Source organism: Ahaetulla prasina, chromosome 1 (genome assembly GCF_028640845.1).
Source record: "Ahaetulla prasina isolate Xishuangbanna chromosome 1, ASM2864084v1, whole genome shotgun sequence".
In the NCBI taxonomy this organism is placed as follows: Eukaryota; Metazoa; Chordata; class Lepidosauria; order Squamata; family Colubridae; genus Ahaetulla; species Ahaetulla prasina.
In genome coordinates, this window is record NC_080539.1 from 199,936,704 (window position 1) to 199,964,403 (window position 27,700).

Consider the following 27,700-nt stretch of genomic DNA (forward strand, 5'->3'; position numbering starts at 1 on the left):
TAAAAGGATACAACCTCCTCCTATCATAAAAATAGTTATCACAATTTTGTTGTATATTAATTTATCACAAGATTAATAACAAAGTATTAATAACAAAGAAGGAAAAATCGTATTTGCATTATCAAATGCATTATCATTATCTATCTGCTTTTTAAACTTTTTATTTTAAGAAAAGAAAATTAATTGTATGCATAAACTGGCCAAATAGAGCAGTGGAAGTAAGAAATATTTCTGCAAAATTGGAGTTTCTATTGATGTCTGTATTTCCTTTATAATAATATTTTAAATGAGGAAATAGAGAGATCCAGTTTTGCAGAAAAAATTCTCACCAATATTTTATATTGGAAGTTAATGGAAAATATTAGGGCATATACATACAGAATAGAAGGGAAAACCCCCTGAAATTATCATTAAACATGAATCATAGCTATTTCCATTTCAAAATGGAAATAGCTATGAAAACCTTAAGATGCGGGGAATGTCAAAAGCATTCAGATAATGTAATATAAATTCATTTAAAGAAGAAAGTGAATTGTACAATTTTTGTAACATACTGAATGCATGGTAGACTTTTGCTAAAGAATGCAAATACTTTAAATAATGTAATTGTATTGGTTGCCTGCAAAGTACAATACAATATTGTTTGACTCAGGAAAACTGTATTGACAATCTTGAGTGATGTTAGCTAATACCGTACGTGCTTCTCTGTGTAATGTTGTAGAATCTATTTGCACAATATGAATTTGAGTTGATATGCTGAGTCAGTAAATATGTGCTAAAACAAAATCCTCTGTATATCTCACAACCTCATTATACTTATTCTCTGTCTTTCATCACAACATTTTGTTTGATAGTCTCTTCTGAAACAAAGTTCTTATTGATTTCTATTTTAGTCCACTGGCCTTGCAATCCTATGTCTCGCATTCTCTTCTCAATTCTGTTAAACAATTAGAAGAGCAACAAATACTGCTCTGTGATAATGTCATTCTCAGAAATTCTAAATATTTGATTTTGCAATAATTATTTTAAATTCCCCAATTGTTATGCCACAAAGTTTATTTTAGAAACTTTTTTTAAAAATATAAATGTCCTGCTACATCAATGGGTTCCATTTCTGATCCTTTTCTTGTTCTTTTAAAAATTATTCCGTGATGAATAATAATAATACAAAAACCCTCAGCAACAAGATGTTAATAAATAATTGCAGAGAGGGAAAAAATAGAGTGACATACAAATTTCGAATAATGAAGCAATGATTGTATTTATATGAGAATACGTATCAGTGTGCATATCTATTAGCACTGCATTTCTCTTAATAGGGTATGCCTAGTGCCAATCAAAATTATCTCAGTTGGTCACACAGAATTAATTTCCAGGATTCCTCCAAAAGAGCAGATTATCTAGACTTACTTAAGTCTGGTTTCAGGGCTGAGTTTGTAAATGAGACAACTATTTTATCAGGAATTTACATCAGTGTATTTTTCTTCCTTCATATTACTCTTTCTTCAATATTATGTAATATCTACATGAAACTAGTAAGAAAAATTAATCTAGAATTTGGGACTTTTCTTACCAGTATACATGTGACATGTAGTTTGATCTCACTTATTATAAGAATATATGATAATCTTCTGAAGCTGGATGAGGCTAATAAATTGAGAAGTCAGGCAAAACCCTGGATTCCCAGGAGTCAGATTCTGGAATTACAATTCTACCTGTTTGGGGTGAACTAGCTCTTCCCCTCTGAGAAACTGAATAATTTGGGATTCATTTTGCTACTTTTTCCTTAGGTGGTAGCTAATAGGTGCTACCTTCATTAGCACCTTCCTTCGGTGCTACCTTCATTGGTGTCTCTCTGCTGTTGTTACTTAGACCATAGTGTTCCATCTAGCCACAGTGACACATGTATTAGCTATTATTAGTTTGGAGTACTGCAGTGTATTGTGTTTTGCAAAGTTTTCAAAATCTGACACTGATCCAAATTGGTCCAAACTGTCAAGAAAGACAATACATTGGTTACTAGCTTGTTTCAAGATACAATTCAATCCAACCGTGGAATTATCCCCACAAAATGATTGGTTTGGGACAGGGGTAAAATCCAGCAGGTTCTGACAGATTCTGGAGAACTGGTACTGGAAATTTTGAGTAGTTCGAAGAACTGGTAGCAGAAATTTTGAGTAGTTGGGAGAACCGGCAAATACCACCTCTGGATTTTGCAATATCCTTCCCCCAGGAGTGGGGAGGATCACTAAAATGAGGACCCAGATTGTAGAGGGCAAATGCTTACATTGTGAACTGCCCAGAGAGTGCTGTAAAGCACTATGAGGTGGTATATAAGCTTAAAAGCTATTATTATTGCTAAAACTCTTTGGACAAGGCTGAAACTTTTACACAAGTGCCAGATAAGAAGACTGATAGGTAAGAAAGTGCCCCATTAGATACTGGGACAGATTTTTCAACTTTCTTGAATACATCTGGAAATGATGATATAGCCAGACAAAATCTGCAAAGAAGTCTGAACTTCTTGTTCAAGGACATATAGTCAGAAGGAACAGATTCAATATACTTATATGAAACACAACCTGAGGCATTGTGAAAATTGACATGGAAAATTTTTTCCCCAAATTTTCAAAGAGGAAAAAATCTGAGTGGCTTTCAGGCAAGCTATGATGAGTAAAGAAAGTCAGAAGATTAAAGCTTTGGGCAACAAAGAAGATCAAGATGAATATACAGAGAGACTTCCTGTGCCAGGCAAAGTAGACTGTTATTGTTTCTAAAAGAACTGAACATGGAAAACACTATGGATTATAGAATAGAGGAAGAGAAAACGATGCATATTCTCTCCATATCTGTTGAACTTATATAGAAAATGTAAGACTGGTAAGAGATAAGCTGGAATCAGAACACCAATAATAATTTGGAGATATCCAGATGAAAGCACTTGGTTAGTCAAAAGTGAAGATTTAGCATAATAATCACACAACTGAAAAGTTAAAAAAATATCTGTTAATACAATATTTAATGTTTATGTTGCTTAATGTCAGTATGCTTACTGAATATACCAGCTGATCACAAAAAAATGAAAATGGTCAATATTTGTTTTCCTGAATTAAAAAAACCCCAAGAATTATTTGTTTTTTTGGATTCAAGAATGAGAATGATCAGTTGCTGAAGAGAAATAAAAAAGAGATTGTTCCTAAGGAGGAAGGCAATTATAAAATTACAAAGGATATTTCTATGACAAAAAGGATAAATTGTAATTGAAACTATTGGTTTCCAGACAAATTCATTATCAAGCTAGATAACATCAGCAATATCAGCAGCCCATGGGGAAGTAGAGTTTGCTGGCTGTTTATATATGGTAGCATGCCTACTAGCTTTGATTGGGGTATATTTTCTTTTTTGATTGCTTTCTGAGTGGAGGATTGTTTCTTCATCGCTCTTGTTTATATGGTGCTCATTCCTTCTTATCTGCATTTTGTTTAATAGGTGTGTGATGAAGAATGATGTGATTAGTTCTGTTTGCCTCTTTCTTCCATTCAAAAGAGAGGTCAAAGAAAGGTTCTAGTGACTAGTCTAATCTCAAGTACAGAAATTCACTGAGTGACTCTGGACCAATCATTTTTTCTCAACCCCAGCTATGTCACAGGATTGTTACTGTGAGGAAAAATAGGAGGAAAATAGGAAGGAGGGACTTTGAATAAAAGGTGGGATATGAATTTAACAAAAAAGAAAAACAATAAATGTTTAACTTAACTTTCCTCCCAGCAGCATTGTGAGGATAGTGTGGTGATTCCAATGTCTTTTACCTCTTTGAACAGTTTAGGTGATATTCTAAAGATTAAAGAATTTGTTTTACATTCTTTTAATCTCCTAGAAATATATGGTTTATGTTGGATAGGTTTAGGCATGGGTGCAAAATATTTTAAGCTAGTCTATGAGAAGGGATGGGAGGGAACGGCTAAAAGATCTTGCCATATTAGCATGTATAATATGTATCAGTTTTTTAGAGAGATTTTTAGAGAGAAGACTTCTGACAATTATCTGACATATACAGATGTGTCTGTATGATCCGGAGTAAATAATCTAAAATTAAGCCCAAAATACATTCATTTCTTTTTTTTCAAGGAAATTGATACATTGTGTAAATGCCTGAGCTTCCAGATATATCATACAATGGACACAGTGCCTTAAAATACAATATTTAAATTCATGATGTTACTATTTTCCAGGCTACCCAAATTTACCCTTGAGAACCAAAATATTACAGAAATCCCAGCATGCTCTGTTTGTATTACAATTTATAAAACAGTTTTTGACTATACTGTGCAGGAAACTATTACATAGTTAAAACCTGGGGGAGGAGAGGAGGGAACTAGGCAACAGAATAAATTGCTAATTAAAGGCAGAGACGACAGTTATACATTTAGCTTAATATTGTCTAATATTTTCCAGTGTGTATGACTCATTCTTGAGAGTTAGGGAGATACAAATATCCTCTTTCTTTAGGAATATCTGTTATAAGTTCCATATTGCCTAACCTGATCCCTACCTTAAAAAAAATTAGATGCCTTCTCAAATACTGTTAATGTACCTTGCCCCACTGTGTCAAATATTGATTATAGTGTAGTGTATTTTTATCTTTAATGGGCTGGCCTAGTTTAAATTTTTTGAGAGTGAGTTTATTAGGCCTCAGAAGTTTATAATAATTTTAATATAGGAGATGCATAAAATCAAATATAACTCTCAAAAAATGATTGTCTTTTTGCTACAATTGAATTGCCAGATTTTGCAATTTGTTGCTTCACTATAAAGAAATATGTGCCTTTGTGGTTCACATTTAATGAATGTTTGACCACAGTATGTTTAGTAAGTATTAGGTGTACATTTTAGACAGTAAAGAGCTTAGAATATTTGTTCCTACAAGGCAAGCTTTTTACATATATTGACAAAAACAATAAGCTGCAAATCATAAGCACCAAGGCGCTCTATATATTTGATTTTGACACACTCAGTAGAGTTTGTTACGATAGTTATTACAATTGCAGTTGAAAGCCAGAAGTTTATTGTTGAAAGAAAACATAACTGTTTCTCCTTGGTATGGATATCAGTTGTTGCAAATTTTTATTAAGAATATGGATACAATTGTAGAATAACTCAGATGGAAGGGATACATCCTTAGTTATCTTTAATATTTTTATTATTTCACTATATTCAGAAAAAAATAAAATGTTTCTAGGCAAGAAATATTTTTTCATTTTTCAAATTGTTCCATATTTTCTGTGTTCTCTCACAGAGTTCACATACAGTTTCTGTGAGAGTTTTATGATATATTTAAATAAAATTCTGTGAAAGTTTTATGATAAATTTTCAATAATATTATTTTTCTCCAATTAGAGATATTGAGTGCAGAAACTATCATATTAAAGTTTATACCAGATACTATTAACCAATTCAAATGAAACAATATTGCTATAAGATTGTCTCTCATGCTGTTCTTTTATTCACTTAGTGAAGTGGTACGTGCTATGAATTAAAGACAGAGAAAGTAGCATAGAAAAATTGCATTTTCTCTTAAGGTTCCCCAAGTTTTCTCACATGATCTATTAGAATTTCCTCAAACTCTTCCTAGTGGATTGAATATATGTCAGAGGGTTTACAAATGTCACCTTTCACACCAAAGAGCATACAAGGAAAGTAAATACAGAATTTATACATATAGTTTTCCTTTTTTACTTTTTAGAAATACAGCCCTGAGCATTATGACTTGAGGTATGGATAAGACCACAGTTTAATTTTCACTATAAAGTGAAAATTTATAGTATTTCTTAATATATAGTTTAATAAAAATATATTTAGACAGGAATATTTTACAATAAAATAAGTTTGAAATAATGTATTTATGCAAATTTTAAATAAATATTCTGGATTGATACAAAATGGAAAAAATATGAATGAACACATCCTGGATATCTGTTTCTAGATTTAACATAAAACTAACTTATTTGGTTTCAGTTTCTCAACATCCATAGTCATTCATTTTTAGAAAACTAGTGGAAGCAAAAGTTGTACAGAATCAACAAGTCCAAACATAAATGAAGTAGCAGGTTTAAACAAGAAAAGCAAATATTTGCAAATATTTGAATCCTACTTTATTTTCCGAATGAGTCATAGCAGAATGAAAAAATAGAGGTTGGATTATATAGCTCTAGTACAGGTTAATCATATATTTTCTGGATGTTCCAAGGGAGATGGGGAAAATCAGACACAGTGTAAAGAACAAAATGATAAAAGTTTTTGCGGTAAGATGGATCATTATTTTACTGTGTTAGTAGTTAATGGTGGTTTTTTGTAAGTGTACATTTTATATAAAATCAGACTTCTTAATTTTTCTTAATTAGCATAGTTTGAATGCCTTAATAATTCAATAACATATTGGAATAGTTATTTATAATTGCTAGTGGAAGTTTACTGCTTTCTTTTAGAAGTATAAAACAGGAAAAGTACAATTTTACCAGATTTCTTTTTAATAAAACATGATTTTAAAATGCTAGATCTTTTCAACAGCTGTATTTTTATTGACTAGCACTATTTTTCTCTCCAATATGTCAGTGGAAAAAACTCCAAACTAATTGGAGTTGCTTCTTAATTGACGTGTACAATAAAAGTTTTTGGAGAAAGAGGGCATTTTACTTTGTGAAACAGAATTTTAAAATTTCTGTATTTTCTCTTTGGCATATGTTATCACTTGGAAAAAATATTCCTCAGGATGTTTTTCAATAGGATAGCATTCTGCTTTGAATTTAGAATTAATTTTGATTTTTGTCCCCCCAAGATTGCAATCTAACCTTTCAGTTGTCATTCACTATGTTTTTCAAAAGCATAATCTTGAGCACTTATTCCTTTTCTGTTTCCTCACAGATCAAGATTGCATACTACAGTCATGTCTGAAATGGGCTATATGTTATGAGAAAGGTGCTTCTATTTGCTTAGGCTTTTTATGCAGGTAGTATATTAAACATGAAAGTCAGGTTGCGGTAGTGGTTAAGGCATTATGCTAGAAACTGAGAATTCTAGTTCCATTTTAGGCTCAAACTGATCTGGGAGACCTTGGACCAGTCACTTTCTCGCAACCCTAGGAATCAGGCAAGGGCAAACCATTTCTGGGGTAAAAACTTGCAAAGAAAATTGCAAGGACTTTTCCAGGTAATCTTGGACCTAATTGAATGGAACAAAAAAAAATTAAATGTGTACAGAGCAGAGAATATTTATTTATTTTATTTATTTATTTTATTTGTCACAACATTATATATAAGCATAAGCATGAAATAACTATACGAAAAATAAGCATATATATAATCATAAGTATGTAATAACTACATGAAATTGGATATAATCAAAGGGAACATTTGGACAGGAACGGTAGGCACGTTGGTGCTCTTATGCCCTTACAGACCTCTTAGGAATGGGGTGAGGTCAATAGTAGATAGTTTTTGGTTAAAGCTTTGGGGATTTTGGTAAGAGATCACAGAGTGTGGTAGTATATTCCAGGCATTAACAACTCTGTTTCTGAAGTCATATTTTCTGCAGTCAAGATTGGAGCGATCCACATTAAGCTTAGATCTATTGTGTGCTCATGTATTGTTGTGATTGAAGCTGAAGTAGTCTTCAACAGGAAGGACGTTGTAACAGATGATTCTATGAGTTAAGATCAGGTCTTGTCGAAGGCGGCGGAGTTGTAAATTTTCTAAACCCAGGATTTCAAGTCTGGTGGCATAAGGTATTTTGTTGTATTCAGAGGAGTGGAGAACTCTTCTTGTAAAATATTTCTGGACATGCTCAATTGTATTAATGTCCGAAATGAGGTATGGGTTCCAAACAGGCGAGCTGTATTCAAGAATTGGTCTAGCAAATGTTTTATATGCTCTGGTTAGTAGTGTAGTGTTTCTGGAGAAGAAGCTGTGCAAGATTAAGTTTACAACTCTTAAAGCCTTTTTTGCGATGTAGTTGCAATGGTGTCAGGCTGTCTCTGATTATATTTAGGAAAGAAAACACCTTCACCTCATTTGGTAATGAAGAAAAGTACTTTTACTAAATACATCTTGACTACAGCCGGGTACAGTTGGATCTGAGACAAAATATGGCTAACATTCCATATCCCATCGTTAGTTCCTCCTCCCCCCAGAGGTCAGGCAGGTCTGGTCTAATGCCAGCTCCTTCTCGGGCCCCCATGGTAATCTTCTTCCGCAGGTCTCTGGCTGTAAATCATCTCAGGAATGCAATGTCCTTTGAAAGCCCGCGCTCTAACATTCCTACTGAATTCAAACCATCAATCTCCCCTCCCCTTGATCTCATGTCAGACGACACTCTTAAAGGGCCCTCTCTACTTAACCTGAATCCATGAACTATTTACATTACACATAAAACCCCATTGCAATTTAACTACTGAATATAAAGTGAACGAAAGGATGTGAGGATTGGAGTGGAGTCTGACAAGTGGGCTTTGGCACTTAGATCATTTGATATGAAAACTCCAAGTTCTTTAACGGGGTGGGGGTCATCTACAAGGTAATGTCCACCGAGCTTGTATTTAGTGTTCAGATTCTTTTTTCCAATGTGTAAGACGGAGCATTTGTTGATTGAGATTTGGAGTTGCCAAGTTTTTGACCATTCCGACACAAAGTCAAGGTCTTTTTTGAAGGGTAGCTGTATTGTTGGTAGTGTTAAATAGTTTAACATTGTCAGCAAAGAGAACACAATTACTTATAATATGGTCACAGAGATCATTAATGTATAATATGAAGAGTGTTGGTCCAAGAACGCTGCCTTGGGGAACGCTGCTATTGACAGGAACAGGATTTGATAGGGCACTGTCTATTTTGACCACTTGTTGTCTGTTTGATAGGAACGCTGTTATCCAATTGTGGAGGGGTCCAGAGATGCGGTACGATTTTAGTTTTAGGAGAAGTTTGTCATGTACCACAGGTCAAAAGCTTTACAGAAGTCTATGTAATACATTGTTCAGTGATAAACTTTGAACTTTGATTAATGAAGTACAGGACTTTCTTACTGGAAAAAAAACAAGAGAATAAAACCAGTATTAATCTACTTGTTGCAACAAGGAAGATAGCATGGCATTTTAGCAGGAGTATTTTATACTTCGCTGGTTTGTCTTTTGGCATTGCATAGAATGCCTGGAAATTGTGTGAAATGTTAAGCATTTTATACTTTGATGTCTCATTTTGGGCATTCTGTAGATTTCCTAGGCATTCTGTAAAATGCCTAATTTCACACATTTACATATGCACTATTTTCTATATAAAATTATATTGTATTATGTATATTTCTATATAAATATATATTGTATTATATAAAATAATTGTATTTGCTTTCATTGCTACGTTTTCTAATAGCTATAGTGCTGTAAGAAGCTGAACAAGTCATTGACTTTTGTGCTTTTTTTCAACTGTTAGTGATAAAATGAGCAAGAGCTAAGTTGCAGACTGCATAGAACAAAACTGCTTTCCCCATACATTTTGGTTGCCTAGGATTTTGTGGAATTTCATATAAGGCAGTACAAGTCATTCATTATAAATGTGGAAAACCATAAAAATAGGGTATATAATTTGAGATGGAGAAACTACTACTTTTGTTTACTGTAGAATTACAGCTATTCTGTCAGCAGAAAATTATTAGTTATTTTAGGTAATGAATACTTTTGTAAATGTATTGGATAACATTTACCTGTTTCAATTGAGTTCCATTCCAGTTTAGAAGCTGCACCTAAGAACAGATCTTTTATTTGGAAATATTAGAAATAGTCATACTCATTGCGTCAGCTTGTTTGACTTCAAACTTTTGATAAGCTGTTTGGGGTATATGTGCATGTGACTATATAAGAATATCAAGTTACATTTCTTTATTTGTGTGTGTGTATGTGGGGGACACAGTGGATTTTCTCCCTTTCTACTTCTATCTCAGGCATAATGGTAGTAACTGAAATTTAGAACATGTGCTCTTCCATAATTGTTCAGGAAATGCAGGACCTCTTGGCTGATTTTGTCATCTATTTGATAACTGTTGAACTATTTTGTTGCAGTTAATTACTTAACTCTAGCCAGACTTTGATTTTACAACCATGAGCTTACAGCAGTTTGCAGATCTTAAGATGCTACTTGATTACCCTTGAATGCCCATTAATGATTAAGAAAAGTTTACAAGAATAATTATTTGCTTATTTATGTCAACTGTTTATTGAACAACAAATGCCTTTAATTGATTAAAACACTTAAGAAAATATATGGTAATATTTCCATTTGTTCATTACAATGTGTTCATGAAAAGCCCTCCAACAGATAAGTGATAAATATTTATTAGTATTTATTTTTTATTTTCTCTTGTATTTTCATTTATACTAGCAACTAATTTTCTGTCACTTTGAAAGTAAAAAATATTTGCCTTCTGGGATTTAAAATTTGTAATAATCATCAATAAATATAACCAGTTCTGATAACATAACTGATTTCACTTGGCACTGTGACCTACACTCACTGCTGCTGCGGAAGCATAAATAATAATGGCCCTCCAAAGCTTAGTTCCTGTTTGCTAAATATACTTGGCTAGCTTTGCATTCCTTGGTGCCCAATCATTAATGCAATTGTCTTTGACAGCATTTAATTAAAATGCTTTTTCTATTAAATTCATAAATACTTTTCTTTTTATATTTTTTGAGACATTGAATGCCAAATATATGAACATCCCCTTAAATAATTCTCTCTTGTAAATTGTTAATTAATTCTAACTTAGTGTCTGCTTAATGTTGGTGGGAGAAATGAAAAATTAATACCCTGGAGTAAAATCAGCTTTTTCTTAGTAAATGTTTATGTTTGATATAGATAACTCTTTACCAAATTAAAAGAGCTAATTCCCAGACAGAGAGAGCTAATATGTGTGTGTTTTCATCTAAGTACCTCTAAATTTAGAGAGACAAAAAGGTGGCAGATGTGGCATGTAATATAGCTCACTTTAAAGGAGAACAATGCAGTTGAATTGTGTCAGTCTTTTTTAAAAAATCCTGAATTGTTTAAAGCCTCTTAGAAGATGGAAATATCATTGAAATAACATTCACACTAAAATCAGTGTGTTGTCTTTCAGGATCCCAGGTAAAATTAAATTTTAGCCTTCTTCCCATGGCTTACTTTTTCCACATCTGTGGGAATGCAGGGAAAGACTGACAACAACAGAACTGTGATAGCATGATGCATGCTCACTTTTTTTAAAAAAATTTTTTTTTATTGAGTATTTTACATTTTTAAAACCAAACACACAATAACAAAGGAAAACAAGAAAAAACAAACATACACTTACATCAAACGTTAAACTACAATACTAACAACAGATATATACAATTTTACAACTTTCAGCATCAACTTTGTCTTTACTCTTAACTTTTATCTTCCTGCTTCTTCTCTTTATTTTTAAATATTCATAATTAACCTTTTTGTAAGCAGGGTTATTATTTACATTTGTATCCTGTGTATTAATATCAAATTTCACTTTGTATTCTTATTTCTTAATTTGATTTCTGTTTTTCTAACCATGTATAAAACCTATTCCACACTTTGTAATAATCCGAGTCATCTTTTTCTTTGATCTCCATTATTAATTTGTCCATTTCAGCACATTCAAGGATTTTTTAAATGATTATTTCTTCCGATGGTGTATTGGTCGACTTCCGCATTTGCGCTACAGTGATTTTAGCCGCTGTTAGAATATGCAATATAATATAATACAAACTTTTTTCCATTTTTCTGTCAATCATTCCTAGGAGGTACATCTCTGGTTTAAAATCCATCCTTTGAAGTGTAATCTCTTCCAACCACCCTTTAATTTTATACCACAATTTCCTCACCTTAGGGCACATCCACCGCATGTGGTATATGTCCCTAGTTTTTGACCACATCTCCAACATTGGGGTGATAGGTTGGGGTACATTTTTGCCAATCTCGCAGGATGCATGCTCACTTTTCTCCTGTATTTGCATTGTATTCCATGTACTTCCAAACAGTTATACTTCCAAACAGCTTGCAGAGTGATCTTGCAATCCTTCTTTCATCATTCTGATGAAAGCAGCAAGATCCTGTACTCACTGCTGCTTTTCAGCCAGAGCTTTTGAATCATATTTAAAGATTCACTTCTAAAACCATAGAAGATTCTATATAACACTGTCAAACTATTTACTGAATCTGCACTACTATTAATCTTCTCATCGTTCCCATCACCAATCTCTTTCCACTTATGACTGTATGACTGTAACTTGTTGCTGGCAATCTTTATGATTTATATTGATATACTGACCATCAATTGTGTTGTAAATGTTGTACCTTGATGAACGCATCTTTTCTTTTATGTACACTGAGAGCATATGCACCAAGACAAATTCCTTGTGTGTCCAATCACACTTGGCCAATAAAATTCTATTCTATTCTATTCTATTCTATTCTATTCTATTCTATTCTATTCTATTCTATTCTATTCTATTCTATTCTATAAACTATTCTTTTTGAATTAGATAGTTCCTGAATTTACATAAACTCTAGAGTGCACGTGTGTCCTGAAAATCCAATGCTTAGATTGTAGAATGAGAAAGTAAGGGTTCACCTATTGTTCCTTTAAGTGAGGTGGAGCATTATTAATATATAAAATTAGTACATAGATTGTAGATGGTAAAGACAGATTTCAAAGGATAGTCCCAGACATATTTATTGGTCTGTGCATTTTAGATAAGTATGTGTATTTTTATAATTTCATTGTGTCTTAATACTGTATATGAGCATTTGTTGAGAGAAAGAGGGGGAGCAGAGATAATTTAGCATTAATAAATTATTGACAGTTTAATGTCTTGGCACCTGGTAACCTATAAAGTTTAATAAACAGGAAACTGCCTAATATGAGAGCAGTCAGTAGTATATTCAATCAGGACTCTGCAGTTAATTGCTAGTTGACCTTAGAGATTTCCTTTAGGAAACTATTTTCCCTTACCTGAGATGAAGGACAACTAATAAGGCATTTAATAATCAGGATATTATTGCTGAAATGTGAAAACTGGATGTGAAAATACAGTACAAACCCTTATATATAGTGCATAGGAAGTATTTTCTGGCAGAAGGAATGGTTATTTGAGAATGTTCATTACCCAAAAAGTGAAGCAGGAATAGAATTGCCAGATCTAGGTACTGAGAAAATTTCAGGTTGCCCTTGACTTTAACCATTCATTTAATGATGGTTTGGTGTTACGACAGCCTTGAAAAAAGTGACTTATGAAGTTATGACTATCACACCATCCCCATAATAATGTGATCACAATTTGAGTGTTTGGGAACCAGCTTGCATTTATGATGGTTACAACATCTTGCAGTCATATGATCATGTTTTGCAACCTTTCCATCCTTCTTCTGGCAAGCCAAGACAATTGGGGAAGCTGGATTCACTTAACAACCATGTGATTCTCTTAACGATAGTGATTTGTCTAACAATAATGATAAAAATGTTCATGAAATTGGGTCTAGTCCCATGATGACTTCCTTTACAACCAGACCAACTAATGACAGAAATACTGGTTCCAATTTTGATAAGTCAAGGACTGTATGTTACCTTCAGATTTTATATAAATTATATAGTCATCCAAAATTTTATTTCTTTTTGCTTGGGGCAGCTGTGTGAGGTTCCTGCTTGTTGCAGAGGCCATTTTGGGTGAGGTGAAGCTGCTTTTTCTTTGTGTGTGAGTCAGTTTTATTGTATTGTGTTGTGTGTGTGTAAAGTGTGAAAGTTGTTTTTTGGTACCTCTTATTATTTTGTGTACTTTGTTTATTATTTTTATTATTTATTGTTATTGGCCATGCCCACCCGGTCACCTGACCACCAAGCCATGCCTACCAATTAAGCCACGGCCATGGAACTGTTAGGGAAAATTTTTAGATTTCACCCCTTTTTGAGTGACTTCAGACCTTCCTTGTCTTTGAGTAGGGTAGAGGAAATGCAAGCAACTATATATTTTTGTGTCCTTTGGGGGAAAAAAGAATTCTTGAATAAGGTTACTAAAAGAGCTTTTGACTCACAGGATGATCCTGGACAGCCATTTGATTTAACATTGATGGTTCTTGTTGACTCTCAACTATTTTGCATCATTATGTTTCTTTTAACATTAGATACAACACAGCTTTTGTACAAGTCTAAAATATTTTTTCCTGATGGATAAGCCCAACTAACAGAAGGGGCATGATTCAATTGGAATTGTATGAATTTTACTTTGGAAGGAAGAATAAAGCATTAAAATGTGTCTGAAAGATGTTTAAAACTTTTAAAAAGTGTTTTCTGCAAATGCTATATATAGACATATTATTAAAAATGTGTGAACAGCAATATAGTTAAATAAACATTACTTATGGATTTCTCTTAATATAATTGAGTTATCATATGCAGTGGGATCAGGGAAAAATTAATCGGTGTTTTTTTCTACATTTCCATTCATCAATTGTACAAACTAGTAATAATTGTTTTTGTTAAAGTTTGTCTATATATAAGAATCAACACATGTTATCCAACAATATTAATATAGGTAAGTATTGCATGAATAACTCCTCTCCATTGAGATGTTACCTTTTTAATTATAATATGGACTCTTAAATGTCTCCAAGAGATTGATAAACAGACATGGGGAAAGAAGTAGTAAGTGTCAAGAGCAACAGAGAGTAGCTGAAATAGGAGCAAATCAAGAGTCAAACGTTGGAGGATAATTGGACCCAATAGGCATAATTGCTTATGCCTTTCAAGTTTTGCTCAGTGAAAAAGAAAAAGAAAAGTTAATAATTTCCATGGCCCAATATTCAGGGAAGTTTGTTTTTTGGTCCATTAAAGTATGGATTGCAGCCTGGATAATTATATTTGAATTGAATCAGACCTAGATTTACTACATCTGGGGTTCAGGATCAATAATATATGATACATAACATTTTCAAATAAAAAATAAGTTTTAATTAGACTTTATTTTCAAAAGCAAAGGTAGTATCTTTTTTCTTCTTCAGAGATTAAAAGGTTTTATTTGTGCAAATAAAGGGTGCCAGGAAAAAAAGGTAGCTATTTTGATATTAGAAAATATTCAAAACCCATTTTAGGCCAATGAAAGATAACAATATTCAGCGTGCCTCCTTCTTGACAACTCTTCAGTAGAGCAAGAGGTTAAACAAACCAAAGAGAAGAAGAGGAAAATAAAAGTGGGTGATTTTCAAGATATGGTTTTGAAATGGTAAGCATGGATAGATTATGGGCATTAAGTTAAATTCATATCTCATTTGTGATATGTGCAGATCAATTGAGAAATCTTCCAAGAGTTACTGGGATAAAGAGGCAAAGAAATACTGGTGAACCTAAGGAACAGTTCCTTTATATTTTTAGAAATGGGATTCAGTTATTTTATTTTTTCATTTCATCAGACATTGAAAGAGTCTAGCTACAAACTAAAACAATTTCAGCACTGGTATGCCTCTCTTTGATTTTATCTGCTTGAAGAGAAATTAGCACACTTATTGTCTCAATATAGGATTGATAGATATTTGCATAAAGAAAACACCTTTGTTGCTACACAGGGCTGGTCTGCTTTCTTGGCTTTGCTTCTGTGTTGGCAGTTTTGATTATATTTTGATCATGTGTACAATTCTCTTGTATAATCTTAAGTGTGTACTGAAATCAAGCCTTTGCTGTTTATGTGTAATTATTTGTGTATAGCTCTGCTAGTTCCTTAACAATCTATTTTTTATTTTATTTTACCAATTCAGATTGTTGACCTGATTAATTTAGGGTTGATTACTGCCCCAAAATCAGGCTTTAATTAGGCCACTGAATGTACATGTAATTTCTACCTTTGGCATGGTATCTTACAAGTGATATGACTTATCCAGAAAATTATCATGAGGACTCATCAGCATCTTCAGGAAGAATTGGGGGAGGGGAATAGAATGGTGAAAGCAAAAATAAGGTATCATAAGCCCTGCCTCTTTTATTTGTGCATTACAACATTAGACACTTGTACAAAAGGAGTAGATCTTGCAATGTGACACAACTTTCATCATTTTAATGAAACTATCGAGGTCCAAGGATGCCACTGTGGCCAGTCCAATGTTTCCTGCAAAGCATTTTCCCTAATCTTCAATTTCATTGTTTAAGAACAAAGGCTAAGATTAAATCTGAAATCAACTGAATAGAAAGTATGTACTCCTACACTAAGCTATGGTTCCCCTTTTGATATTGAGCAATGATTTTATTTGTTGTGATTCAAGTAGATAACATTTACAGAAAATTAATTGTATGCATTGAACATTCTAATATATAAAATTACCTACGAAAAGTGCTGATTTTTTAAAAAAAATATTGTTCAAAGGAAGCAACATTTTAAGAGGTGGGGCATTTTAAATAAATAATCCCAACACAGAAATCTTCCACTGATGAAATTAAATTTATTGTATGTCACACCTTAGTTGTTCAATTTTCTATGATACCAGTATTTGTTTTCTGAAGCAATTATTAAACTGTCTTTTAAAAGGCAATACATGAGAAATGCCAGTAGCATTTTAGTTACAATATTAAAGGAAAGTTATATCTATCTATCAGACTTCCTACTATTTTACAAGCTCATATTGATTTCTTTTGACACGGTCTTCATTTATTGAGTACTTTAACTCCCCTGCCCATAACAGTACATGCTGCTAGCAATTGTAAAAGGAAGCCAAGTTATATTAAACCTGCCTGAAGTCAAAATGTAATCTAACATCTGTAGTCTGTAATTTGTTATCACTTCATAGATAGGTTTTAGTTGCTGTTGTTGTTTAATAATGATTTGAATTTTCCTGAGAATGTAACTATAGGTTACTGTGTCGTTCAAAAAAGTGATGAAACTAAATCATAGTATTTAATCTTGTTTTATTGCATCACTGTGTAAAACCTTTGCTTCCAACTCCAAGAAAATAATCTTAGTATCCTTATGAAGTTCTTGATTATTAAGTCAAAAGACAAAGGGCAAAATCAACTTTAGCCACTTCTTGAAAGGAAAAACAAGCACAGGTGCAAGTGACCATACTGTGCAATGTCTTAGGAATGTTCAGGAATAGAGCTTTCTAGCTTTCTAGAGTCTTGGCAGGATTCTTCATCTAATAAATCAAATTTTGATCCTATTGCCCATACAGCCAAGTTACAATTACATTAAAAGTTGTAGAATATCTACCAAAATATTATTATTAGTATTATCTTCATTCTATAAATTGCTGGCTACAAATAAGCCATAATACAATTCTCCCTAAGATATGTTTATAGAGCTTTTAAATTTTTGTTTTGAGAATATCTGTAAACTGCAAAGTCTTCCCTAGCATTAAGGGAAAGTTGGAAATGGCAGCATTTAAAAGAACTAATCTTATTTATTTTTCTATTTAAAACATTCATATACTTTTTTCATAACAAATCTCAATCTGATTTAGCAACCAAATGTTAAAGCAATACTAAAGCACAGTAAGATAAAACAAGCAATCTAGAGCATGCCCACTATGAAATATAGGAAAAACTCTGTGTGTGTGTGTGCACGCCAGTGGTGGGATTCAACATTTTTTACTACAGGTTCTGTGGTCGTGGCTTGGTGGTCGTGGCTTGGTGGGCATGGCAGGGAAGGATACTGTAAAATCTCCATTCCCTCCCCACTCCAGGGGAAGGTTACTGCAAAATCCCTATTTTTTCCCTCCTGGGTTTCAGGAGGCAGAGAATAAATGGGGGCAGGGCCAGTCAGAGGTGGTATTTACCGGTTCTCCAAACTACTGAAAATTTCCACTACTGGTTCTCCAGAACTGATCAGAACTTGCTGAATACCACCTCTGGTGCACACGTGTACTTGTATGTACATACTGCTTCCATACCATCATGATTTTTTTTCAACTATTGTTCTGCTGTTGTTACTCAGAATTTTGAAAAGTCCAATAGCTTTTAATAAAAAATTAAAATCAACAGCTTCATTAATAGATATAGGAAAAGAATGAATTTAACCAGTAAGCCATATGTTTGTGAAAGGATTCTATTCCTCCTATGAAGATCTTTCTGCAGCTGGAGCAGGCACACAAAATAGATCTTCATTTCATTTTCATTCCAGTTACCACTTCATTCACCCCGTAGAAGTCATTCACAAAAAGTTTGACCTACTTTCAACCTTTTTTTTTTTTTGTAATTGTGGACCGTGCTTATTGAAAAAAAAAATTTTTTTCTCTACTTTCAAAATTTGGTAGCTATATGCTGACATGACATATAGAAGCAAAGCTAAAAGTTTCAGTCTTGTACAGACAACACAGTTTGAAAAAGTTAACCAGGTTAATTTTTTTTAAAAAAATATGGCAGTTTGTTAAAAGATAATGAAACTTAAAAAGCTAAGTGGTTAATCTTGATGCCAGAAAGGGGGGGAGGGGGGAGGAAGGAAGGGAGAGAGAGAGAGAGAGAGAGAGAGAGAGAGAGATTTAACTGGATGTATTTTCTTCTTCTTCTGTGCAAACGTGTCTGATTCTTGGAGACTAGAGAAGTCACTGCAGTTTTCTTGGCAAAGTTTTTCAGAAGCAATGTACCATTGCCTTCTTCCTAATATAGAAAAAGTGACTAGCTTAAGGTCAGCTAGCTGGCCTCGTAACTCAGGAGGTGACTAGAACTCATGGTCTCGGTTTCTTGATTCATGTTTTAACCACTACCCCAAACAGGGTCCCGGGTGTAATAGTTCTATATAATAATAAATATGGGTATTCACCAGTAATATTTTATGAAAAGAAGGAGATAAGGCTGTGAAAGATGGATTTTTAAGTATTTTTTAAAATAACATTCCTGCTCTCCTTTCTGTATGTTTCCTTTTCTCCCATCTAATCTATTAACAAGCCTGGCTAAATAGTGACTGACTTCAGTATATCCCATGAGAATGGGACTTACTTCATAAATGATTCATAGTGTCTATACAATCATTAAGGAACAAATGGAAATATGAAAGTTGTAGTAAAGTAGCTTTCATGTCATACTTACAAATAATAGTTACAGAAGTTACAGGGATTAATATGAACACACCTAATAAATTTTGTATTTATAAAGACATATGAGAACCAGTGGTGGGTTTCAAATTTTTTTTTACTACAGGTTCTGTGGATGTGGCTTGGTGAGCATGGCATGGCTTGGTGGGCATGGCAGGGGAAGGATACTGTAAAATCTCCATTCCCTCCCCACTCCAGGGGAAGGTTACTGCAAAATCCCCATTTCTTCCCGATCAGCTGGGACTTGGGAGGCAGAGAATAGATGGGGACAGGGCCAGTCAGAATTTTTACTACTGGTTCTCCGAATTACTCAAAATTTCCGCTACCGGTTCTCCAGAACTAGTCAGAACCTGCTAAAACCCACCTCTGATGAGAACTTAATATTTGTACAAAACAGTACAAATTCTTTTTAAAAAGGAATTAAGCAACCACATTGTAAAGCAAAGAATGAAGATATTTGGTGATGTAAACAATGTAAAAATGTGGCTCCTTTTTCCAGTCATCTAGGAGAGTTCATAAATGTAATAAAGCTAGTCTTTTTAAAGATTAGACTTGAGCCTAGAGGTGGTAAAATTTTGGTTAGATACTAACAGATTATATTGCAGGAAAGATATTAGAAAATATGTGGTTAGGAAGATTCTACTTGTTTCTTTTTCACACAACTTTTTAAGAGTGGAAGCAGACTATGCTGTGCAAATATCAACTCTTTGGTAAATATTTTTTATTAGCTATCAATAGCAGAGAAAATCAGTTATTGTGGATAAATAAATGGCAATGACTCCAGCTATTTGCCAATCTTCTCACTGAGGAAGTTGAAAGATCTTTACCAGGAACTACAGATTTTCCAGGAATATAGCTTGAAACCACTGCCTTAGTTTATTACAACTAATACAGATCATTCCCATAATGATATACAACATTATATATTTTCCTAAATGTAATCATTCCATATCATACTTCCTTCCCTGCAGGCGTGTACTGTTATTTTTTACACATGGTTCCCAGCTGGATTTCATTGTGGCCTTCAAAACATATTGCAGTGTTGTATGATTTAATAGGAGTCACTTATCTTTTTAAAGTCAGCTTTCATCATATTAGGTATCTGTACATTTTCTATCTGAATAAGTTAATACCTTAAAAAGTGAAAATTAATACTTAAGAAAAGTCAATTTTTAATAAACAAAACAGTTTTGTGCTGTTGTGTACAAGTATGGTTGCAATATAGCCTTAACCTTAAAGTGGAAATGCATTAGGGAAACAGAAACATTTGAGACCTGTGGCTAGGGTAGAAAAACATGTTTCAGTTCAGATTTGCAAGGAGATGGGAAATGATTTGAGGAAAAAATAGGAAGTCATTTCCAGATGGTCACAATTGCAGAGAAAACTCATGTGCTTAATGAAGGGGTAGAGGGAGGAGTGAAAGTAGAAAGCTTAAAATCAAAGCCATGTTTGAATTATAATCCTAAATTACTTAAAAATAAATGAAGAGAGTTGACCTATTTATAAACAGTACATTGTATTTAAGTTACAGTCCGCTTTTATACAATCCTTTCAGGCTTTGCTGTTTATACTCAATCAATGATAACTTGTAGTGGATGCAAGATTCAACTCAGATACAACTGTCACTTTTGCTTCTTGTTTATACATGCTGTAAGAAATTTGACTTACTTTCCTTGATAACAAAGCTGAAGTTCAGAATAATTGGTAACTCTGATTTAATACAAGCCACCAAAAAATATGTAACTGATACCAAAAGAGGAAGGCAGACATGTTTTCAGTCTGTGAGGAAAAATGGCTAGTTGAACCCTGTGAGGCAGAATGGCTAGTTGAGCCATCACCTTTTATTCCACAGCATTATGTTAATATATATTTCTACTCTTTTAACAGAGGGAGTGGGGACCTTGAAATTAACAGTCTACAAAATGGGTGGGAGAAACCCAACATGCTTAGATTAATAATTTTATGTCAAATTATTAGTGCTACTGTTTAGAATATAAAGCTTCAGTATAAGTCGTCAAATACATTGGCTGGGAGGCTTATCAATTTTCATTCCTGAAATAGCCCTAGACAACAATTGATAATCAGTTCTGATGTTTCATTTTATCATCAGTAACCGTGATAGGCTTAATTGTCATCTGCAGATGTGCGTAACTTTATTGAGGTTTGGATTTCTACCAGTTAAATATAGAGAAAAGTACAGACAATAGATAGTCATGCTTTACTTGCAGTTGAAGTATTTTCACTTAACTTGGTGTTTAAATATAGTTGAATAGAAATGGGGAGAGGGGAGAGAACCATCTTAAGTGCAGTCATGTGAAAAATAAGTACACCCCACTGAGGCCTTCAGAAAAAAGATTATAGATGTCAGGCCACCCCAGAAAGTTTTGCCTAAGAGCAGAAGACAATTGCTAAAAGATCTCTCTAAGAATCCAGAATTTCATTACATGACCTACAGGTAGTTTTTGCCACTAGTGATGTTAAAGTGCATGTCTACTATTAGATAGGTTACTTTTATTTGCCATACTGTCAGGACTGTTCTTAACAGAGTGTAACCAACTCTGGAAAAAAGCACTAAGCTTTAAAAATGGCTTATACATCCTGTACATAGCATAACTGTAAGATAATTAACACATGTATACACCTCTTTGTACAATGAGGTGATGATCCATTTTGAAATAGATACCATATTTCCACTTGATGATTAAGATCAGTGCTGCTTTGTTACCGTATGTTTTTGAAAAATTGGATTGATTTTAGGAGATTACCTTTAAAAGAGTAAGCTGATTATCCACTATTAAACTAATAGATTTCGTAACAAGTGAATTTATTGTTTTGAAAATAGGGTCCTATTTAGTCTTTTTATTACTTATTTAACTAACGACTATAATATATAGCAACATAATTTTTCTGAGCCAATTAATTTTAGTAGATGATGTCAATTCCATTTTTGAATAAAGTAATTGTAATATACTTATCATGTTGCCCTTAAAGTTGAAGAGTATAGGACCTATCTTGTAGCAACAACTAAATTTTAGAATTGAAATCTGCCTTCCAGCCTGCCTGCCTGCCTTCTTGCCTGACTCCCTCTCTTTCTGCCTAATACATCATTGGACCACACATTGGTGAAAAGTGATGGTGCAAAACTTCTGGAACATTTATTTCCAGTTGTGACATTTTATTCCATTCTTAGTACTGTTGTATTGCTTGACATAGTGGATCACAAACTCTATAAAACATATTTTTCCTGTTTTCTGCATTGGTGATCACTGCAAATATTGTCATAATTTGTATTTAAGAGCTAAAGAAGACAAAGGTGAACGGTAATGAAAAATCCTATACAATTGAATAATTTCACCATATAACTGGTAAACAATTGAATTTAAAAAAAACTTAGAATGCTGCAGTTAGAATGTTCAGAGCTAACATGTCAACCTGATTACCACCAGGATCAGACAGAGGCAGTTTGTCTCTGGATACTGGTTGCTTATATCTTGCTTGAGGGCTTTCCGTAAATTGGAACTGTTGCACGAATAGAATTCTGGAACAGATGGGCATTTTCTGTCATTCAGCACAGCTCTTTTTTACATTTATTCATATACATACATACACCTAAACTAACTGTTTGAATGTTAAAAGAAAAAAAATGAAAGCAAACAATGTATTGTGGTTCTTGTACCATTAATGGTATAAACGATACAACAGCAAAACTATCCTAGGGTTTTAAGCTCAATGCCAAAGATCCATCTCTAGAACCAAAATCTATCTTTAGATTTAATTTTTAAAAACATTATGGACCTCGTTCTCTGACCAGGCAGAGCAGTGATAATTTCTTATTTTTTGAATATGTGTTTCCTTCTGACTCAAGGCTTCATTTTTCTTATCCCATGTTTTTTTAATGAATACTTGAGGTACTTCAGCTCTAAATCAGAAGTAGTAAGTCTTCATTTCATCAGCCTAACAAATTTCTTTCAATTCTCTCTGCTCATATCACCATATGTGTGAAACCAATATAAATGTGAAGCCATATAAATATTTGACTACCAGGGATAAATATGAAGATACCAATTTGATTAACAATGAGCCAGATTTGTGTGAACATAATTTTTATTAAATATATAAATCTGTTTGTTTTGCAGGTACTTCATAGACAGCAATCTCAGCCAGCAAAGGAAAACTCCCCACCAAGAGAAGAGGCTCCACCTCCATCTGCAGAAGATGCATCTACAAAAAAGCCAAGATCCCGTACTAAGATTTCATTAGAGGCTTTGGGTATCCTTCAGAGTTTCATCCATGACGTTGGCCTTTATCCAGACCAGGAGGCCATCCACACTTTATCTGCCCAGTTGGATCTGCCCAAGCACACCATCATCAAATTCTTCCAGAACCAGCGTTACCATGTAAAGCATCATGGAAAACTAAAAGAGCATTTGGGTACAGTGGTGGATGTAGCAGAGTATAAAGATGAAGAGCTGCTGACTGAGTCAGAGGAGAATGACTGTGAGGAGAGTTCTGAGGAGATGTACAAAGTGGAAACTGAAGAAGAGAATTCAGAAAAAAATAAAGCAATTACTTCAGAGACTGAGCAGAGATAATGTGAAAATATCACAGGCAAAGCAATACATGGTTCCAATATTTTTTTTTTTTTTGCTTCTTTCAGAAAAAAAAAAGTGTTTTGGAATTTTCCAGCGTGCATAGAATACATGCAAATTGAACAATTATTTTGCATAGCTCAATCAGACATTCCCTTGTAACAGGCACTTGAGTGTTACACTTTTTTATGTTTTATTGAGACAGTTAATTGTAATTCACATAGGATTACATCATTATTAATCTTGCACTTACGAAAGGATCCTCTAGTAAGTAAGTTACAGGAAGAAACAACTTATGAAGGAAACAATAACAGTGTGCAGGTGTGTGGTGTGTATATAATATGCACCATATATAAGTGGATTTTATATATATATATATATATATATATATATATATATATACACACACACACACACACACACACACACATATATACATATATATGAAATCTGCATGGGATGTAACTAAACTTTACAATCAGAAAGTATAGACTGTGAAATCAGCTCGTTAAAAGATGAGTCTTGTTTATATAAACCACTTCACAATGAGTCGCTTTGGCTTTTAGATAAATTGCTGCCTGCTCTCAGGGTGTGGTTACTGTTTTGAATATCTATTTATTTTCTATGTTTATCCCTGATTTTTTAAATTATTAGTATGGCTTCCACTTTGGCAGCTTGAGGGGTGATTTTTTGAGGTATGCATTTTAAAAATCCTAAATCAACACTGCCAGAAATAATAAAACAGGGAGTGAGAAGATGAGGGACAAAATCAGGGCACCTTAAAAATAATTTTAAGCCAAGTAACTTCTAAACAAACTTTAGTACACAATGCACATTTAAATTCACAGAGCATGTTTTGTTCTATATTATTTCTGTAGCAAACAGATGGATTTTCATGGACTTTTCAGTGAAAGTTCGGTGCACAGTAGACTTGTCTCTTAATGAAGTCTTCATGAGCAGTTGCTTTACAAGATTTATTGTGTGGATTTTTATATTGAGCCACAGTTTATAGTGGTATTGTTTTTTGAATGCGCAAATCATCTACATTGTTGTTGCACCACTTTTTATTAATTTCAGTGAGACTTGTGCAGCTGCAGTTCTTGCTCCTTTAGTTTTTGTCTGATATTGATGTTAGGAAAATTGTTGTTTATATATGTTGATGTTGCTTTTCAACAAAGATTTTACGAATGATTTTTTTTTTAAAAAGCGAATCACCGTTATTTTGGGCATGTTTGACATATTAGTCAGTCAAAGAGTCTGATAATTCTCCAGCGCTGAATTTCCTTTCGTACCTCCTTTATTTTTGTTTTATTATTGCTGTACTACATTTGGAGCTTTGTGCATAAGGCTCATTATCTCAGTAAGACAAAACTTTCAGCCAGCTGTGTCCCAAGGTATGTTTTTCATGTAATGCGTGGCAAAGTTTGTGGGAACAAATGTTCTAAACTTGCTGCACTTCTAGGCAGTGAGAAAAAGCCAAGCAATTTCTATTTAGTCACTTCCTTGACTCTAACGGAAACCTTTTCCCAGTGACCTAGCATAGCAATTCCATTACATAAAGCAGAACTAATGCTGACTGACTCTTCAATAGTATAAGCATTAAAGCTGCAATCTACTATAGTTTCCAACCAATTTTTGAAGCCATGGTTCTGATACAAGCAGTGTTCAGTTCCTTGTCCACATAATATTTTTGAAAGGATTATATGACTTTCTAATGGGTCTAGGATGCTTTGTGGACTTCTAATTTTTTTCTTGACATGTGCTTTGTAACGTTTAACAAAGACCTCATGCAATATCACTTGGAAAGCTATTTTATGTTCTTGCACAGGCGTTGTAATATATATCTGTTAATACTATTTATATATTTGAAAGGTATAAAAGGCAGTCATTAAAGCAAACCTCTGTATAGATATTACTCAAAGCATTAACAACATTACAGGGAGATGACGTGTTGCAATACAAGCTAATTTTAGCTGCTCAGTAACCTCTTAAAGTTTTTTTAAAGGAGCTTCTCCAAAATCAGTATTTGACATCAACAAATCTGTAGCTGTGTCCATTTTCTATATCCTTAAAAAATGGTGGCTTGCTAACTCTTCATACTTTATTTCTGTAGTATGCTGCAGCTTTAATCAACATTTCAGAAGGCGCTGGTTTATGTTTTCCTTCAAATTATCTTTTCAGATTCTTCTCTGAAACACTCTTGCTGAAATCAGTACATATATGTAATATTGGTCAATCTCTCATAAGGTTATTCATCTCTTTGACGGCATCAGCATTGGTGTTTTTTAAAAAACAACAACACTTCAACCAAAAATTTAGTAGGTATTTTTTTCAATGCTGAATCTTGCCTTTTTATTTTAAATTTCACTGTCAATTTTGCAGTGATTCTTTTAAGTGAATCTGTGGGCATTTTCGCCTGTGGTCTTGCCAGAACTTTAGCGAATTACAATGCATATATGTCTATTTATTCAATATTCATCATATTATATCTATTTGGAAAAAGAATTTTTTCTTGTAGTGCCTCTTAACAAAGCACAATTTTCCGCCTTTTTGTGAAGTAAGAGAAAACTAAAAAAAAAATGGTGTTATTGCGGTATCAACAATGTGAATGAGGATTACCATATTGTAAATGTTCTTTTTCCATGTAAATCAACTTGATCTTTGTTATCACTAAGTGATAATTAAATTTTAACTTATGTGCATTGTTAGTCTGTTAGAATTTTTTGGTTGTTAAAATTAAACACATTCAGTAAATGACTTAATTTGTGAAATCATTTTTGGGGGTACATCAGTTTTCCTTCCCATTTTCCTGAAAAATTGATACAAAATCTAAATAAAAAAAACCCCAATTTTATTTTACAAATATTGTACAAGCTACAATAATCTTAACTGTGTTTCTTTTTGCCATAAGGATTCTAGGTACTGAAGGTTAGAAGTGTTTTTTCCCCAATTGTATCAAATTCTCAGACGTTGCCTGGACATGTCCTTTCAGTTTTTTTGGCAATTTTTTTTTCAGAAGTGGTTTGCCATTGTCTCCTTTCTAGGGCTAGGAAAAGTGACTGACCCGAGGGCACCCAGCTGGCTTTGTGTCCGAGGTGGGATAGAATTCGTAGTCTTACAGTTTCTAGCATGATGCTTAACTACTCTACCAAACTGGCTCTCAAAAAGTTTTTTATGATCATATAAATCTATCTTTATATTAGAAGACTGGGATTACCTTTCTGGTGCACATGGGCATTTGATGCTGCCAAAATTATTGGCTTGCATAGTAACAAATCTCAGCCAAACTGGAAGACTGAAAGAACATTTGACCATCCCAAATGCTGATATACTTTTGGAATGTAGCTGCATCTCTGTCTTCACTTGGTTTGGAATGAACAAAGATACAGATATACTTGTTTCAGAAGTGTGTGAATTTAGGGTTCTCTTTGACTAATGGAGCAATATAGTTTTGCATATATATATAGAAAGAGATGGATTTGGAAATATGGCTGATTTCTGGAAGCAAAAAGATATCCTCCCAAAAAGGGAAAATAAAAGAAAATAGTTTCAATATATTTAATTTGTCCAAGAGTTATCTACCATTTTTTGCCTTGTTCAACTAATTACAATCTCCACCTTTTCAATATTACAGAAACAAAAGTTGGCTCAAAAAAGCCAATGTTGAATTCAAACGTACATTTTATAAAAATAAACACATGCAACAGAAGTTACAATTAACATCTTTAATGGTTGCATCTCATCAAATGGGAACAAAAGAAAAATTGTACAACAAACAAATGGGTCTATAGATCAAGCAAATCAGAGCTTCTCCTTTTTTAACTTCTTTTACTACTAAATTTCAGTGACCACAAGGAAATGGCTCCTGGGGATCTTATGCATTTTCTCCTTATGAATCCTTGGATATAAAAGGAAACCCACTATCAGAAGTTTAAGTCTCTGTAGCTACCTCACCATCATCCCACCTTTGTTACTGATGCTTCCGTAAGATGATGAAAAGCAGGGAAATGATATGGC

General features: G+C 33.5%; 1 protein-coding gene across 2 annotated transcripts in view; it reads left to right on the forward strand.

Annotated features, from left to right (window-relative positions):
- Positions 1-26,434, forward strand: part of SATB2 (SATB homeobox 2) — a 176,292-nt gene extending 149,858 nt beyond the window's left edge. For both annotated transcript variants that reach the window (XM_058187821.1, XM_058187829.1), the window contains one exon: positions 23,231-26,434. In XM_058187821.1, coding sequence (XP_058043804.1) covers positions 23,231-23,686 — 456 coding nt within the window. In that variant the 3' untranslated portion in view covers positions 23,687-26,434. The remainder of the gene's footprint in view (positions 1-23,230) is intronic.
- Positions 26,435-27,700: the final 1,266 nt, after the last annotated feature.